The sequence below is a fragment of the Bidens hawaiensis genome, unplaced genomic scaffold (assembly GCF_021521415.1).
Source record: "Bidens hawaiensis isolate Kalapana, Puna unplaced genomic scaffold, B.hawaiensis_p1.1 tig00018033_1, whole genome shotgun sequence".
Taxonomy (NCBI): domain Eukaryota; kingdom Viridiplantae; phylum Streptophyta; class Magnoliopsida; order Asterales; family Asteraceae; genus Bidens; species Bidens hawaiensis.
The window spans coordinates 243,949-259,844 of record NW_027492722.1 but is presented as its reverse complement, the minus strand read 5'-3'; the positions used below and the strand labels follow the sequence as shown (position 1 = coordinate 259,844).

Genomic DNA, 15,896 nt, shown 5'->3' with positions numbered 1-15,896 from the left:
AACAATTTGAAATATCATTTTATAGTGTTTAATATTTTATAATTCATTAAACAGATGAATAAAGGTAAAAGGCTTTGCTATAAGATGTCAAGTATTTTTAAGATTATTCACATAACCAGTCCTATACTCAGAATACTCTTACCGGATATCAATCGCTCAGCAGTTCCTGTTCTAATGGGAAAAGAGTCTTAATTCAGACTCATCTCAAGTCAAAGAATTATATTCTTGTTTTTCAACATAAAGTTTATATAAGATAAAAAATTCCCGCAAGTTGACATGGTCGATCAGATCTGTTTCAACCTTTGAATCTCCACGTCACTGGTCCTGTTTTAACTATGTCATTGATCAACTTACACTTATGACCCCATGTTTGAACATCGCTTTCGCCTTTTCTGAGTTCATTCAACAATAATATCCGACATTGTTAAAACATTCAAGCGGTGTAATATAAAGCGACAAGAAAGCTAACTACTTTTAACTCAAAACACGACTAAACAAACACTCTAAGTTGACGACTAAGAGATTAACCTTGGGAAATCAAACCATGTTCGTGGAGAATGTTTATGCTGTCATCTAACCAAATATATGATACAACGCAAAAGACTTAATCCAGCATGACATAAAAAAATCTCATTTAGTTTAACTGATTCACAACACAGCTACTTCCTTCCAATCCAAACATAAACCTCGGCCCCAACTACCAAATTACCGCGGTTTTTTGGTTGTAGGAGAGCGCTCACTTATATTCACTTAATCCAAAAAAATTTACAATAACCCATTCCCATCTTCATGCATAATACATATACAAACTGTTTGAAGCGGCACACGCAATCAAGTTTTCACTTGGGTTCCATGCAAGGTGGAGCAACTTTGTTGTTGAATCAAAACTATTTCCACTTATATCATCCGATCCTATCGATGAAAAGAGTTAGTAATTATATTTGGTGCCAGAAAATAAGAAATAAATGACATAATTATGAGTTGAAAATGATGTGCATACCTCCATGAGAACTGTTTCCAGGGGATTTTGAGAATCTTGGAGGTGTCTGGATTTGCCTCCTATTAATTAATTAATTAAAAACAAAAACATCAAATATAGAAGTAAGACATTAGCAGAAATAGATGGATTATTAATTTATTGACATTTGCCAATTGGTACCTTGTGGGATTCTTGGTTGCCTCTAAAGTTGTTGCTTCCGTGCTACCCTCAGAACAACCGAACACACGAAATAGATGGCTGAATTATTATTAAAAAATAGTTAGTGCAACATTAAACAAATCCCAATTAATTAAAACCGGATTGATCTTTTTTAAGAAAAAAAAGGTAAGTCAGACCTGTATGAACCAGTTGCCACTCGCTCTCCATCTCCACTAATACAACATCCAAATTTGTCAAAGATTGCATCATTTTCATACATATCACACAGCTGAAAGATACATAAAATTAATATTTTTCAATAAAAGAAAGTGACTTAAAAGGTGTTTTATTATTATTTTATTGTTACCTTGGGTCTCAAATGTTCATGCACCTGAAAAGTTGCAACTGGACCAGAACCCATATTTATATCCCACATCTGCCAAATATGTATGAAAATTGAAAAAACTATGAGAACTGAGATAATTAGTTACAATTTTTATATAAAAAAAACACTTATAAAGTCCATTGAAAACGCGCACCTTAAGTGTCATGTAATCACGACTTAATATGTACCGCCCCCCCTTTACAAACTTAATATCAGAAATTGAGGATATAATATCAGTAAAGAAAGATTTAGAACCAGGAGCTTCATGTTCTTCAAACCTGCAACAGAAAATTGATCATTTCAAACACAGCATCATCATCATCGTACTCAGTAAATCCCACCAAAAGCAAAACTATGGTAGGGTTTGAGGAGAAAATTGATAATTTCAAACACAATTAGAGAAAAAGCATTCTCTTCTTTCCATAAAAATGAACTTTATTCACTAACAATTTGCCATGAGTGTCGCATAAGGCCGACTGTCGCAAATCAATAAGCCTAATTGAGCCTTTTGAGCTACTATATGCCAACATGTTACAGTGTGAAGGATGAAACTCTGCTGATGTTATCACCTCTGCACCAACAAATAAGTATTAACAATTAAAAGTTTGAGCAGATTGATATTAATAGAAATAATTGTTATAAATGAAATCCACCAGTTAAATCCTCCATGTTTGCAGGCTTCTTGTCGACAATATTATAACTCTGGCTGTTAATTTCCAAATTCCAAAGGTTTATACGAAGATCATCAGCTGATATAAATGTTTCACCATCACTACAGAATAAACAAAACAAACTTACATCAGTAAATATTTAATTCAAATAATTAAGTTAATAATATTAGAGCACACCTATTATTTGAGATGGAATTAATGTGATAGTCATGTGCATGAGCAAATGTTCTTCTACATCTAGCTAAAAGGCTGGTTTCATTACTGGTTATCTGAATACGACAGTTGAAAGTTGAGATTTTATAACGTAATAATAACTAACAATTGAAAATTATAATAATGACCAGGAACTATATAACTACCGTAGGTAAATGTAGCGATGTAACTCCCCTCAATGGAACATTGGATCCTCCGTTTGTAAAACATACTTTGAATGATGTTGGCTCGTTTGAAGTAGTAAGAAAACCATTACTTGTCGGTTTTTGAGGGTTGAGATTAAAGTTGCATACTTTCTTGATCTTCTTTTCTTGAACCTGTTCAAATAAGAAGGAAACTAGTAGAAGTGAACATTTTGACCATTTACTTATTAATGTGTTGACTCTGGTTATGTTTTAATTTTTTTTCTCTAAACTGGTCCAACGAGTATAATTAAAAAAAAGTATCATAGAAGGAGATAATATACGCTTATTCAAAACCCTCTAAACCATTTCATTCAAAGAATACGATTGTGTTCTATTCTTACTTAAGCAATAATAAAAAAATAACAAAAAGGGAAAAAAGGTAGTTCAAGTAGGGGTGTGAATTTCTAACACGATATGGACCGAACACGAAATTCGCGGAGCTGGGCTTGGTATAAAAGGGTTCGGGACAGTTTCGGGTTGCACCCTGCGAATCTGTTTAGATAAACGGCGCGTGTTCGTGCCAACTCGACAGGTTGACCCATTTAACCCCTTTTTAAAAGTATTTTATGTAATAGATAAAATTGGTTGGCTAAAACAAAAAAGGAAAGTGGCACGTGAATTTATAACTAAAAATGTAATTGTTCTATATAAATTTGTATTTTGTGTTGTAAAAATGTAAACTTGAAGTATTAATGTGTAAAAGAATAAAAAATAAACAAAAAACTTGCTGGTCAAACGGGCCGTGTTCGAGTCAACCCGTGATATGCGTGAAGTGTCCGGGTTCACATGTCTAACACGATTTTTGGTTTCGTGTTGAGTTGGACCCTCCAACCCACAAACACGACCCGTTCAACACTCCTAAGTTCAAGTTAACCCGACACGCGCATGTACCAAAAAAGTGGTTAAAGGTAACATCAAACTTCTAGAAATTCCTACCTTCCAGAACTTTACAGTTTTATCATTAGTGGATAGCAAGAACATGGCATTGTTAGATGTCTGGCACCATCTGATCTTGTTGATTTTCTCCTCAATTTCCAAGCTCTTTAGATAATCAAACTGACCTCACAACACTCAATGGAAGATTTAAATAACATGATCCACAAAATACTTTAAAAAATATATATGAAGATGGTTAATACTTAATACCTCTGGTTCATGACTTTGAAATTCAGTTTTATACTGAAACTCAGGGTGCTGGCTGCTGGAACAATCCATTGCTTCTAGAACTTTCCGATGACCACCATCCTAATTTACACAGGTGTTCACGTCATAATATAGATGTTATTAGATGATTTGAAGATAACAAATTTAGAAAGAATAAATGTTGAGAAATTTTAAAGAACACTGTAAAGTAGCACACATTTGTTCTGTTAGTTCTTTCAAACAAAACCACACGGCCCCCACGATCTCCGGTTGCAAGATGATCCCCGGTCCTATCAAATTCTATCGCTGAAATGATATCAACTGCAAGTAAAGCAGTTAAACTGTAATCAGTAGACTGCATTGTCAACTATTAAAGAAAGAGAAAAAAATCATGAAATAATAACCAAGTTTCAATATTGTTCAAGTAAAGTCACTCAAGCTTTATCATTGTTCTACTGCTGTGAGATTTTTCATAAGTGTTTAAATTGAACGACCTAAACAAAACAATTATGAAACTTGGTTACAGTATAGTCTTTTTCCTTCACAATTACCTCCTACTTTTGAGTTAAAGTTGAAACAAAATAATCACTAAATACTAATCAAGTGCAAACAAAAAGTTTGCGTTTATGAAAACTCCACAACAAGTGAAGAAACAGTAATAGTTAATTGGTTATTGTAGTTAGTACGTATGAGCTTGGTACAAATACCCGTACTGAAAGTACCGCTACCGAAAATACTGATACCAACACTCGCAAAACATAGGTACCGATACCAAAACTGCCTGGTATGGTACCAGTACCAAAGGCAAAAATTCAATAAAATACCGGTATGGCACCGTACTGATCCCAAAACCTCAAAAAGCTGGTAGCGACAACACCTGATTCAGTACTGGTAGCCGGTTCCATTTGCTCCACCCTACTAGTTAGAGAAAGGTGAGCAAATTGAATTGAATGAAACTTTGTTAGCATTAGGTGAAACAGTCACTATTACATTTACATCATCAGTATTATTTGTCAGAAAACACAATGCAACAATTTGAAAAGTATGAAGCAGTGATGGATGATTCAATTCCAATCCATATATGATTATTAAAACTGTAGGTATTTCACTAATTAAGTGGATCTATGTTTTGCCCTAAGCTATCTTAATTTAGCTTTAAAACCCTAAACCTTCAACAAAAGTAGGCTCAGGCTTCCTTATAATGAAGATGTGAAATTATATTATTAGAAAGAAAATGAATTAAATAATAATAATAATAATAATAAAAATACCTTCTTGAAGGTCTTCTCCGGCGGCACGTTCACCGAAAACCTGAGAGAATCTCCAGTCGTGAGTCATGGCCACGTCACCATCGCTGTCCATTTTCAGGTCAAAATCAAACTAAATCAAGCTGATGAAGCGGAATCAATTTGTATACGCATTATTATTATTATTATTATTATTATTATTATTATTATTTTGTGTTATGTGTGTTGTGCTGGATCGAACCAATAGCAATAGGAATTGCAATTAGGAGTGAGAGTGATGAGTAGGTGTGTGTAATGGGTTTCTTTCTTTCTTGGTGTTATCGGGCAAATGGAATCTCAATAACCCTTTCGCCCCGGTCTTATTATTTACTTATCATTGTTTTTATTTTGGGTCATACAACGCACAAATAATCAAATGATGATAATATGTGTCACCATAAATTAATATTCAACACCAACTAGGAGTGTGTAATGGGTACGACCTCATACTGGAACTGTTTATAGATGATTTTCAAATCCAGAACTGGACTGCTTATATACCGGCCAGTTTGGGTTTTAAACGGGTTTTGGGATTGGTTTTGAAACCGGTTTGCATAATTCCTAGTTTGTTTCTTGACTACCTACATGCGCAAGTCAAATATGAGTTCTTGCGTTATGCAATTTGCAAATATAATTTCTACTTATTGGTTCTATATGGTTATTAAAATATTAATATTTTTATAAAGTAAAAAATCATATTTTGCATCAAATTTTATATAATCAACACCTTTATACCTTAAAAGGTTACTAGCTCCAAAATTAAAGTTTTACTTTATAATTCACATCATAAGAATCATTGGTTACAAGATCTAGATTATTTGTTTGCATCACATGGTATTAAAGTTATGATTTCTCACAAATCATACTTAGAAAACTTAAAGTTGCCTTTTGATCTTCACAGGTTGACAGTTCCATTTTCGTTCTGGCAGGTATGACCCGGACCAGACCAAATCACGATCCATGACTCTCTCACTACCACCATGAACCAAATCAGCGCTAACCTTACCGCCGCACTTCACCAAAATTTATGGCAACTCTTCGGTGATAACCAACCCAAAACCACCCCTTATACCCATAATCCCAACATCTCCACCTCTGTCTATAACCTCTTCTGAGACCGCACCAACCTCAAAACTCGCACAGATACCAAAACGCTTTCTTCCCGTCCCAACTAGTGAACTGAAGACCGTAAAAAAACTATCAAAGACTGTCAGTTTGATTATAATCAAAAGGAATAGTGCATCGCCACCACCAACTCCAACTTTTGTCCCATATGTCAAGATTTTTTACAAGCTTCCAATGGCAAGAACCCAAACACATAATCCAAACACATAATGCTTCCACGAAGCCAAACACTATTGCTAAAACAAAGATCGCATATACCGCGACAAAACGTGAGTGGTGGCCACCATGGAGACTAGTTGAGACCGTCCCGTATGTGTTCGTCCAACTCGAATGGCGACCACCGTGGGTAACGCGCTCCGTTCTTGAAGACAAGAGCGTTTTGAAGGGGCGGAGAATTGATAAGAACATTAATATTAATTAGGTTAATATGATTATTTAAGTTTATCTATTATTTAGTTTCCTTATTATATTATAATTAGGTTTCATTATTGTTTAACGTTTCCTATTTTTATGTCTTAGTTTTCCTATATATTGTAATCTTCGTTTAAGAAAAAGAATAAGAAAAATAATTAGAAAATGTATCCCAAATCAGTTTCTCTTCTTCTCTTTTTGTTCTTGGAGCCTAACCCGCTTTACGGGTATCTATCGAGAGATTGACCATCTCAAATAAGTCTATATGTGTGTTAATCGTGTATTCACATGTCGATCCATTTATGACCTGAGCCCATTTACCCAAACTACAAAACTATTTAACTTCTTATTAACCTATGTCGTGCTCGCTTGTTATATCATAAATGTAGAGGAAATGAGTCTTTTCTTGGGGCTAAAATAAAATGATAAAGATATTTGACCATTAACAGAAAATATTTCTTTTGACTATACAGCGAAAAACATTTCTTAGATAGTAGAAAACAAGTTAAAAGTTGAATAACATAATTTCATTAAGAAGGATAACATATCCTTTTTATTGTTTACAAAATATTCAAAATACATGTATTTCATCAAAACTCGTACGAAGGATTATAGAACCTTCAACCACAAGTTTATATCGATGCCTAGGTAGTTTTCGTCCTTCCGTACGCTCACATAAAAATGCTTTTGAACAATGCGACAGCGTATGCTAGTGAATAACACTAAACACATAATATTTTATGCTTGGTATGAATGATCGAGTAGTAAGAACACTTGACCATATTTGTCTGAGGAGTCTAAAAACTCAGTGGGACTATTTCACCTAGTGTACTGAAGAAACACTAACCGAACCCCGGGCAGATTACTGGTAACCTGGGGGTTAGATAGATGTTTCCCACGAGGGGTTAGACCCTGAGAAGATGGTTCTTCTGATAACCTGCAAAACAGACACCGTGAGCTTGTCACTGAGAAGGGGGGGTTCCTCCTTGTGACCACCCTCCGGCGTGAGAATCAGACTAGATTGCTCTTTAAATATAAATGTATATTAAGAGATTGCTAGAGCAGATATCAGGTATAATATGATGATAATATGTTGAGATGAGATGGTCATACCATTTGTGGTATTTATAGCCGAAGGTAGGTTTCCAAGGAGGTGTGGCCGGCTGCAACAGTGTTCCTGTTCCACCAACAGTGGCCTACGCACGTGCCCTGCTGGTAGTTGGTGGGTAGGCAGCGGCTGATGGTGACCAGGCCTGCTGTGTACTATTCCTTTTCCACCAACTGCCGGCTACGCACGTGGTATGGCAGTAGTTGGTGAGTAGGCAGCGGCTAATAGTGACACAGTACAGGAGCATGCTGCTCGCCATACTGTGTCAATAAGCTGTCGTACCTTTAGTCAGATCTTTTTCCCATACCTCGTCAGGTACAGTACAGAAGATCTTCCTGTATCGTACGGACTGGCTTATTTGGGCGGGAGTATTCCCCCTCCCGCCCTTGTGCGGGATAGTTCCCGGCTTCGCTCATTCCTTCAGGTGACACTGAGTGATTGAGAGCTAAGTGCCTTGTGCGTGTAGTCTTGCTGCGCGGGTGGCCTTCCCTGATGGCTTGTATCCGAGGCTGCGGGGACAGGCGGAGTCCTTCACCATTGGGAGGCATTTCCTGCGGGAACAGCTTGCGTACTGCGCGTAAGGACGTCACGTCTCTGAGCATGGTTGGTCCTGCGGATCCAGTTGGTTTCTGCGCAGACGTTCCTTTTCAAGGTGAGTCTTGCGGGTCCAACTGGGCTCTGCTGGGACCTACCTCTTCAAGTCCCCCCAGTCCAATGTTCTTCTCATGAGTGTTTGATAAAGTGAGGTGAACTTTTGGACTTAAGCAAAGGGTTTTGAAAAGGGTTTTTTAAGGTTTTCCATGGGGATTCCTCCCGCGGAAGTCCTTGTCACTTGCAGAAATTCCCGAGTTTCCTGCTTGGTCTTTGGGTATGATGCGGGTAGGTCTGTAACCTCCTCGCAAGTCAGGAGCGTTGAGTCCCACTTGTGTGGATTCTCCATGAGGTTTTGGTAGTTTTGAACATAGTGATCAATTATGTTAAAACCACCAATTCCATCCTGGAGCTTCAAACAACGTAGTTCTCGACGTTCCCGCTATGCGGGGATGTTATTTCCGTTTCCGCAAGCATTGCCCAGAAGATCCTTCTTGGTTTCAATTCCCAGCGGAGCGCTAGGAATGTGAAGGGTTTTGCCTTAAAACTGTATCCGCGCTCGTCTTACGGTTACTTTACTTCCAAGGTATTCCTGGCGTCAATTCCCTGCGGGTGCTAGGTATGTGAAGGGTTTTGCCTTTACACTGTACCCGCACCCGTCTTATAGTTACTTGGTTGCCGAGGTGCTTGGCTTCAATTCCCTGCGGGTGCTAGGTATGTGAAGGGTTTTGCCTTAACACTGTACCCGCATCCGTCTTACGGTTACTTGTTTGCCAAGGTTTACTTGGCTTCAATTCCCTGCGGGTGCTAGGTATGTGAAGGGTTTTGCCTTGACACTGTACCCGCATCCGTCTTACGGTTACTTGTTTGCCAAGGTTTTATTGGCTTCAATTCCCTGCGGGTGCTAGGTATGTGAAGGGTTTTGCCTTAACACTGTACCCGCATCCGTCTTACGGTTACTTGTTTGCCAAGGTTTACTTGGCTTCAATTCCCTGCGAGTGCTAGGTATGTGAAGGGTTTTGCCTTAACACTGTACCCGCATCCGTCTTACGGTTACTTGTTTGCCAAAGTAAGGGGTACTTTCCCGCTTACTTTTTAATCTTTTTTGAATTTTGAATTTCTTCTAACTTCTTTCCTGTTTATTTCAGAGGGGAACGACTTGCAGTCGCTCCTGAACCCGCGGGAGGCTGATGGTCCCGCCCGGATGGGTACTCGCGCTCTAGACGAGAACGAGTTGCCCATCCTAGAACAAACGGCGGATCGGTTCGTGGAGGTCTATCCGCTAGGCCATGAGATCCTTAGCGCCCGTCGGCCAGGTAAGGCGCTCTTCGACCCTCGACCCCTCAATGTTGAAACCTCTGCTGGAATTCCTTTAATCGTATGTTCTGATGAGGAATCCGCAGATGGTCCTCCGTTGGTGCGGAAGAAGAAGGCTGCCGGCGGGAAGGGGAAGGAAAATGTGGCCTCCACTGCCGATCCTGCGCCTCGGTTTGACTCGGAGACCGAGAGCGAAGAGGTGGCGGGGAATCCCGGTGGTGATAAGACCACCGCTCCAGAGGTTGCGACTGTCACCTCCGGAGAGCCAAAGAAGACGACGGTGACCGGCGCAAAGAGGCCGGCTCCATCGGGTTCGTCCCCGCCTCTCCGTACCTTTAGGCTCAAGAAAACCCGTAAGTACAACTTTAGCTTTTATCTTCATAGTTTAATATCGTTATAACACTTATCTTCTTTACGCAGGCGTGGATGTTGACGCATTCCAGGGTGGAGTGCAGAGTGGTACCTCCCCGCCAATGACGGTAGGCTTGGTCAGCCTACCGGAGGCGTCGACCCAGGCGCCTGCGCCTGCTTCCGCTGGTTCAGTTGCTCACTCCTTTGAGCCGACTGTTCCAGCTGTGATGACGTCACCGCCGGCTGTGAGTGCTATTTTTACAGCATCTTTCACCGAGCCGGCGGTTACTTTTGCTGCGGAATCCGCGGCGGCGACCGCGGCGGCTGCTACCATGCCCCCGTCATCGGCCAAGACGACCGATCCATCAGGTACGCATGGGGCTTCTCGCCAATCTCTGCCACCTTCCCATCTGCCTGACCTCTTGGATGGATTTCCTTTGGGTTCAGGTGATGGGTTCGGCGGCTATCGGCCTGTAATTGACCCTACAGGTGCGTTGGGTTCTTTTGGCCCATTTATATATATTTTTATCATCTTTTCCTAACTGCTTTATGTTTTTTGCAGTGTCGGATTCCAATGAAGTGTATGTTCCACGATGGAACATTCGCCAAGGAACAACCCTTCGCACCCCTGTGGAGTGCGTGGAATGGGCTCGTCACGCTGCTCCTAGTGGTGCGTTGGGGGAAGCCATGGCTAGCTACCAGGAGGGTAGGCTTAGCAATGAGCTTCGGGTTCTCCTGGCCCGGATGCAGCCGCGCGTCGAGCTGCTTTGTCGTGAAAACGACAAGTTAAAAGCAGCTCGCGTCAAGGAAGTAGCTCAGGCGCGGGCTGTCCGGGAGGAGAACCAAAAACTTACCGCAGTGGCTGCGGAGAAGGAGAAGGCCTTCAAGGCCCTCGAGGTTGAAGTTCAGGCACGACTCGAGGCCCGTTCCAAGGCTGCCCAAGCTGTTAATGAACAGCTTCGACTGGCTAAGGAAACTGCAAGGAACGCAACCGAGAGGGCCACCAAGGCTGAAGCTGTTGCTGAGCCTCTACGCGTGGAGAATGAAGAACTTAAAGCCAAATTAGAGGCTCTCCAGCAGGCTCATGATGCCTTGGCGATGGAAGACGCCAAAAAGCTCCAAGAAATCCTGGACCAGAGGGGGGTGCTTGACCATGCTGAGCGTAAGCTGAAGGGCGTCGAAGAGGCTGCGGCTAAAGAAGTGTTGCTTGCCAACCTCAACAAGAGTGAAGCCGATCGCGCCCGTAACGAAGCTCAAGCTGCCCTCCAAGAGGCCCTGGTTACCAAGGAATGGCTTCTTCGAGAAGCGTTGTCTCAGGTATGCTTTTCTTGTCTTTACGCTTTTCTTTGTAAATAGAAAAGGTTTTGACACTTTGTATATTTTCTTTTGTAGGTTGTGCATCGGGTCTTTGCTGAGACCTCTTACGATGATGCTATGAGCGCAGCCCTCAACGCTTCTCACGAGGATGGGGAAAAGGTCGGCTTCCTGCTTGGTCTAGGGTTCGTTGAGAAAGGCATCCCGCCTTCCAACTTCCCTTTGTACAATGTTGATACTGAAGCTGTTTACGACCAAGCAGTGAATCAGTACGCCGCCTTCCCGCATCCGGTGGTGGAGAAGGTTAATCAAGTTGCTGCTGCTGATGATGGATTAGCTATCCTTAAAGCTTTCCTTGAACTGCCACGATCTACTGATGGTGCTGGTCCAAGTGGAAGTGGCCCTGAAGCCTGATCCTGAAGATCCCTTCCCACTGCTAGGATAGATTTAGCTTGTATAGATTTATTTTCTTGTAGGCGGGTAGTTACCCGGCCATTCTTGTAATGAATCATTGTGAAATATAAATCTTTTTGCGGGTAAGACCGCTACTTTCGTTGGGTTCCTTGCTTTATAAACGTTGTATGACTTGCATACTTTAGTTTAAATTAGCAATTTTCCAAGTGTTTAGAATAAGTTAACCTTTGAACGTGGTAGATAGGTGTGAAGTTTTGCTTCCTCTTCCGTGATTGTGCGGGTAGGACCGTCACTTGCACGTAGTAGGATGGCTAAACTTTACCATCTGACCTGCGTGTAGGTTTTCCTCATCCTTTCTGAGGATAAGTTAACCTTTGAACGTGGTAGATAATAGGTGTGAAGTTTTGCTTCCTCTTTCGTGATTGTGCGGGTAGGACCGTCACTTGCACGTAGTAGGATGGCTAAACTTTACCATCTGACCTGCGTGTAGGTTTTCCTCATCCTTTCTGAGGATAAGTTAACATTTGAACGTGGTAGATAATAGGTGTGAAGTTTTGCTTCCTCTTTCGTGATTGTGCGGGTAGGACCGTCACTTGCACTTAGTAGGATGGCTAAACTTTACCATCTGACCTGCGTGTAGGTTTTCCTCATCCTTTCTGAGGATAAGTTAACCTTTGAACGTGGTAGATAGGTGTGAAGTTTTGCTTCCTCTTTCGTGATTGTGCGGGTAGGACCGTCACTTGCACTTAGTAGGATGGCTAAACTTTACATTTATCTGACCTGCGTGAAGGTTTGTCGTTTTTTGGGTTTATGCGGGTTTTGGCGCCTTCCCCACGCAACGACTTCACGTAATTATGCGGTGAAAACCAGCATATCCGTGTTGATAGTTCATAAAAATGTAAAATCATCAGCGTCAATGTTTTAAGGAGAATCGTTTCCATTAGAAGTGGCTCTTGGCCTTTTCTGTACAAATTTGGAATTGATTTACATGCAAACTGTGTAAATGAGCTCCCTTCCATGTTGTTGGGATGGGAGTGCCATCGAGCCGATACGCACCTGGTTCGGGATCTCGTTCTTTACGCAGCATGTAGTCTCCATATTGAAGCTGGAATTTTATTCGTGTTTTCCCCAGCTGGGGTTCTACACGCATCAGCCTGCTCGGCGTTCATTGCGCCACGAGGTGCGCGAGCGTCCCATCTCTGACGAATGCCTCAACCATGTCCTTTACTTCATCGAGTGTTTGGCGGGGGAGTCTTGTTCGTTTTTCAAACTGGGTATCAGTGAATCCCAGTGGGCGATTATTTACTGCACTTGCCCCAGCTTGGGTAACTGGGGTAGTGTTCGTAAAATTTACTTCACTTGCCCCGGCTTGGGTAGCCGGGGTAGTGTTTGTAAAAACTGTGTTGCCGGTATTCCCCCCAGTAGCTGGGGTTATGGTTACCGGAGTTTCTTTAACCATCTTAGAAGTTTGAAAAAACTGGAGAAAAATGGAGTTCTGGTAACCAATGAAGAAACACTAACCGAACCCCGGGCAGATTACTGGTAACCTGGGGGTTAGATGGATGTTTCCCACGAGGGGTTAGACCCTGAGAAGATGGTTCTTCTTATAACCTGCAAAACAGACACCGTGAGCTTGTCACTGAGAAGGGGGGGGGTTCCTCCTTGTGACCACCCTCCGGCGTGAGAATCAGACTAGATTGCTCTTTAAATATAAATGTATATTAAGAGATTGCTAGAGCAGATATCAGGTATAATATGATGATAATATGTTGAGATGAGATGGTCATACCATTTGTGGTATTTATAGCCGAAGGTAGGTTTCCAATGAGGTGTGGCCGGCTGCAACAGTGTTCCTGTTCCACCAACAGTGGCCTACGCATGTGCCCTGCTGGTAGTTGGTGGGTAGGCAGCGGCTGATGGTGACCAGGCCTGCTGTGTACTATTCCTTTTCCACCAACTGCCGGCTACGCACGTGGTATGGCAGTAGTTGGTGAGTAGGCAGCGGCTAATAGTGACACAGTACAGGAGCATGCTGCTCGCCATACTGTGTCAATAAGCTGTCGTACCTTTAGTCAGATCTTTTTCCCATACCTCGTCAGGTACAGTACAGAAGATCTTCCTGTATCGTACGGACTGGCTTATTTGGGCGGGAGTATTCCCCCTCCCGCCCTTGTGCGGGATAGTTCCCGGCTTCGCTCATTCCTTCAGGTGACACTGAGTGATTGAGAGCTAAGTGCCTTGTGCGTGTAGCCTTGCTGCGCGGGTGGCCTTCCCTGATGGCTTGTATCCGAGGCTGCGGGGACAGGCGGAGTCCTTCACCATTGGGAGGCATTTCCTGCGGGAACAGCTTGCGTACTGCGCGTAAGGACGTCACGTCTCTGAGCATGGTTGGTCCTGCTGATCCAGTTGGTTTCTGCGCAGACGTTCCTTTTCAAGGTGAGTCTTGCGGGTCCAACTGGGCTCTGCTGGGACCTACCTCTTCATGTACAACTACAAAGCACATTAATATTGTATTTAAGCAACTCGTAAGTTTTATATGTGCCTGCAATCGAGCTTCTTTTGGGCCATGTAACATAATTTTTTATTTGTAACACATTTGCAATTGGGATCCAACCAGTGCACTTATGGCATGAAGGTTGTGTGGTGAAACCACCTTATGCATCAAATCAAATGGTTTTAAAATCGTTCAAGTCATTTTTATAAGATATAAAACCATTTTCAGTCTTCAAAGATAAAATGTATTCACATAGTTGTAAATCTTGTTTGACTACTCCTCCTAGTAAGTGTTGTTATTTGACCAAACCACATGTTTTTCTGAATCGTTTGGATCATCATGGGATCTACTTTTATAATCTAAACCTTTACAATGTTTAGATTTATAGGTTAAACCTTTTGTAAAACTTTTGGTTCGTTCATGAGTTCAAAACCATATGACTAGAAAAGGATGATGTTTCATTTGACCGTTAGATAACTTAGATGAACTATATCAGGGTTTATATAGAATTAAATAATCCTTACAACACAACTGCTTGTTATGGAGCCGAGCACCGTCCGTTGAAACTTGATTTTGTTAGAAACTAAACCTTGTCTATCAATTTTGAACGAACTAGTTAAACCAACCAACCCATATTAATTTTTTTAATTTGAACTAACAACAAAAAGCAAATTTATTAAAGTTAAAACGACAAGTACAAAACATTCAGACTAGCAATACACTAGTCAACACACCATCCCCAACAATTACACTTTAAACTTACACCAATCCTTCCATGACAAAAGAGGTCTTTCGAATATATTTTTAACCCAAAGATGGCTAAGACCTTTAATGCCACTCACAACACCATCCACTGTCACCATCAAACCATCTACCTATCTATTAAAGCAAGATCTATTTTGGACACTGTTCCTTTTACTACTGTCCATTACCATAATTTTCTAAAATACTAAGCCATTTTATAATTTCTTGGTATTAAAATAATTCAAAACTAAAATATATTTACTTCTGGATGAACCATTGTTTTCCATGACCCAATCCAATTAACAAAACCTAAATGTCATTCAAGATACGTTCTTTTCTTTCAAACCCACAATCTTCATCTCCTACTCTCAAGGCGATCTCCACCAGCGAAGACAAAGACGATCAACACTATTTACAACCATGTCACAATTTGTGTTGTGACACAGGTATATAGGTCAATGCAGTTGATATGTGTTTTGCGGAAGACAATGTGGAAAGCCCGGTAAACTTTATTGTGTTACTTATAGTTTTTGTATTTAACAAGTTAGCCTCTAATGCTATTTTATTATCATTTAAGGCCATCCACTTAGTATCAAATTATTACTATACAACATACCGTTTTTATAAACGAATGGTTATTATACACCCTCATGCCTAAAATTATGAAACTTCACAAGATGTTTAGTGATAAAATGTAATCCTGAATGAGAATAAATGATTAAAAATTTATTTTTTTTAATAAAAAAATGCACCTTATACCTGCGTATATTATGGTGTTTATAAAGCAAGTGTGGTACATATTAAAAGTAGGTAAATTGTTTTCTCTCAAACGGTCTAGCTCAAACAATTAGCTAAATGAGTTGAATGGGTCAAAGGGTTGAAAGTTGACCAAAGCCTTTAAAAATGAAGAACCCAAAAGACAAGTCCAGATTATCTTTTCATAATGTCTTTGTATGTTAACTTGTCTTTGTATGTTAACTTATCATGCTATATATGTGTTTCTATT

The 15,896-nt window shown here is 40.7% G+C and overlaps 1 protein-coding gene across 1 annotated transcript; it reads right to left on the bottom strand.

Moving 5' to 3' along the window:
• Nucleotides 1–481: 481 nt before the first annotated feature.
• LOC143555271 (serine/threonine protein phosphatase 2A 55 kDa regulatory subunit B beta isoform-like) lies at nucleotides 482–5,106 on the bottom strand. The gene is made up of 14 exons (XM_077044855.1): nucleotides 5,007–5,106; nucleotides 3,953–4,056; nucleotides 3,739–3,837; nucleotides 3,529–3,648; nucleotides 2,554–2,724; nucleotides 2,372–2,463; nucleotides 2,177–2,295; nucleotides 1,971–2,094; nucleotides 1,678–1,801; nucleotides 1,506–1,574; nucleotides 1,336–1,427; nucleotides 1,160–1,237; nucleotides 1,001–1,059; nucleotides 482–912 (listed from the first exon to the last, which is right to left on the bottom strand). The coding sequence occupies exons 1-14, from the start codon at nucleotides 5,095–5,097 to the stop codon at nucleotides 788–790; spliced, it is 1,467 nt and encodes a 488-aa protein (XP_076900970.1). The 5' UTR covers nucleotides 5,098–5,106; the 3' UTR covers nucleotides 482–787.
• Nucleotides 5,107–15,896: the final 10,790 nt, after the last annotated feature.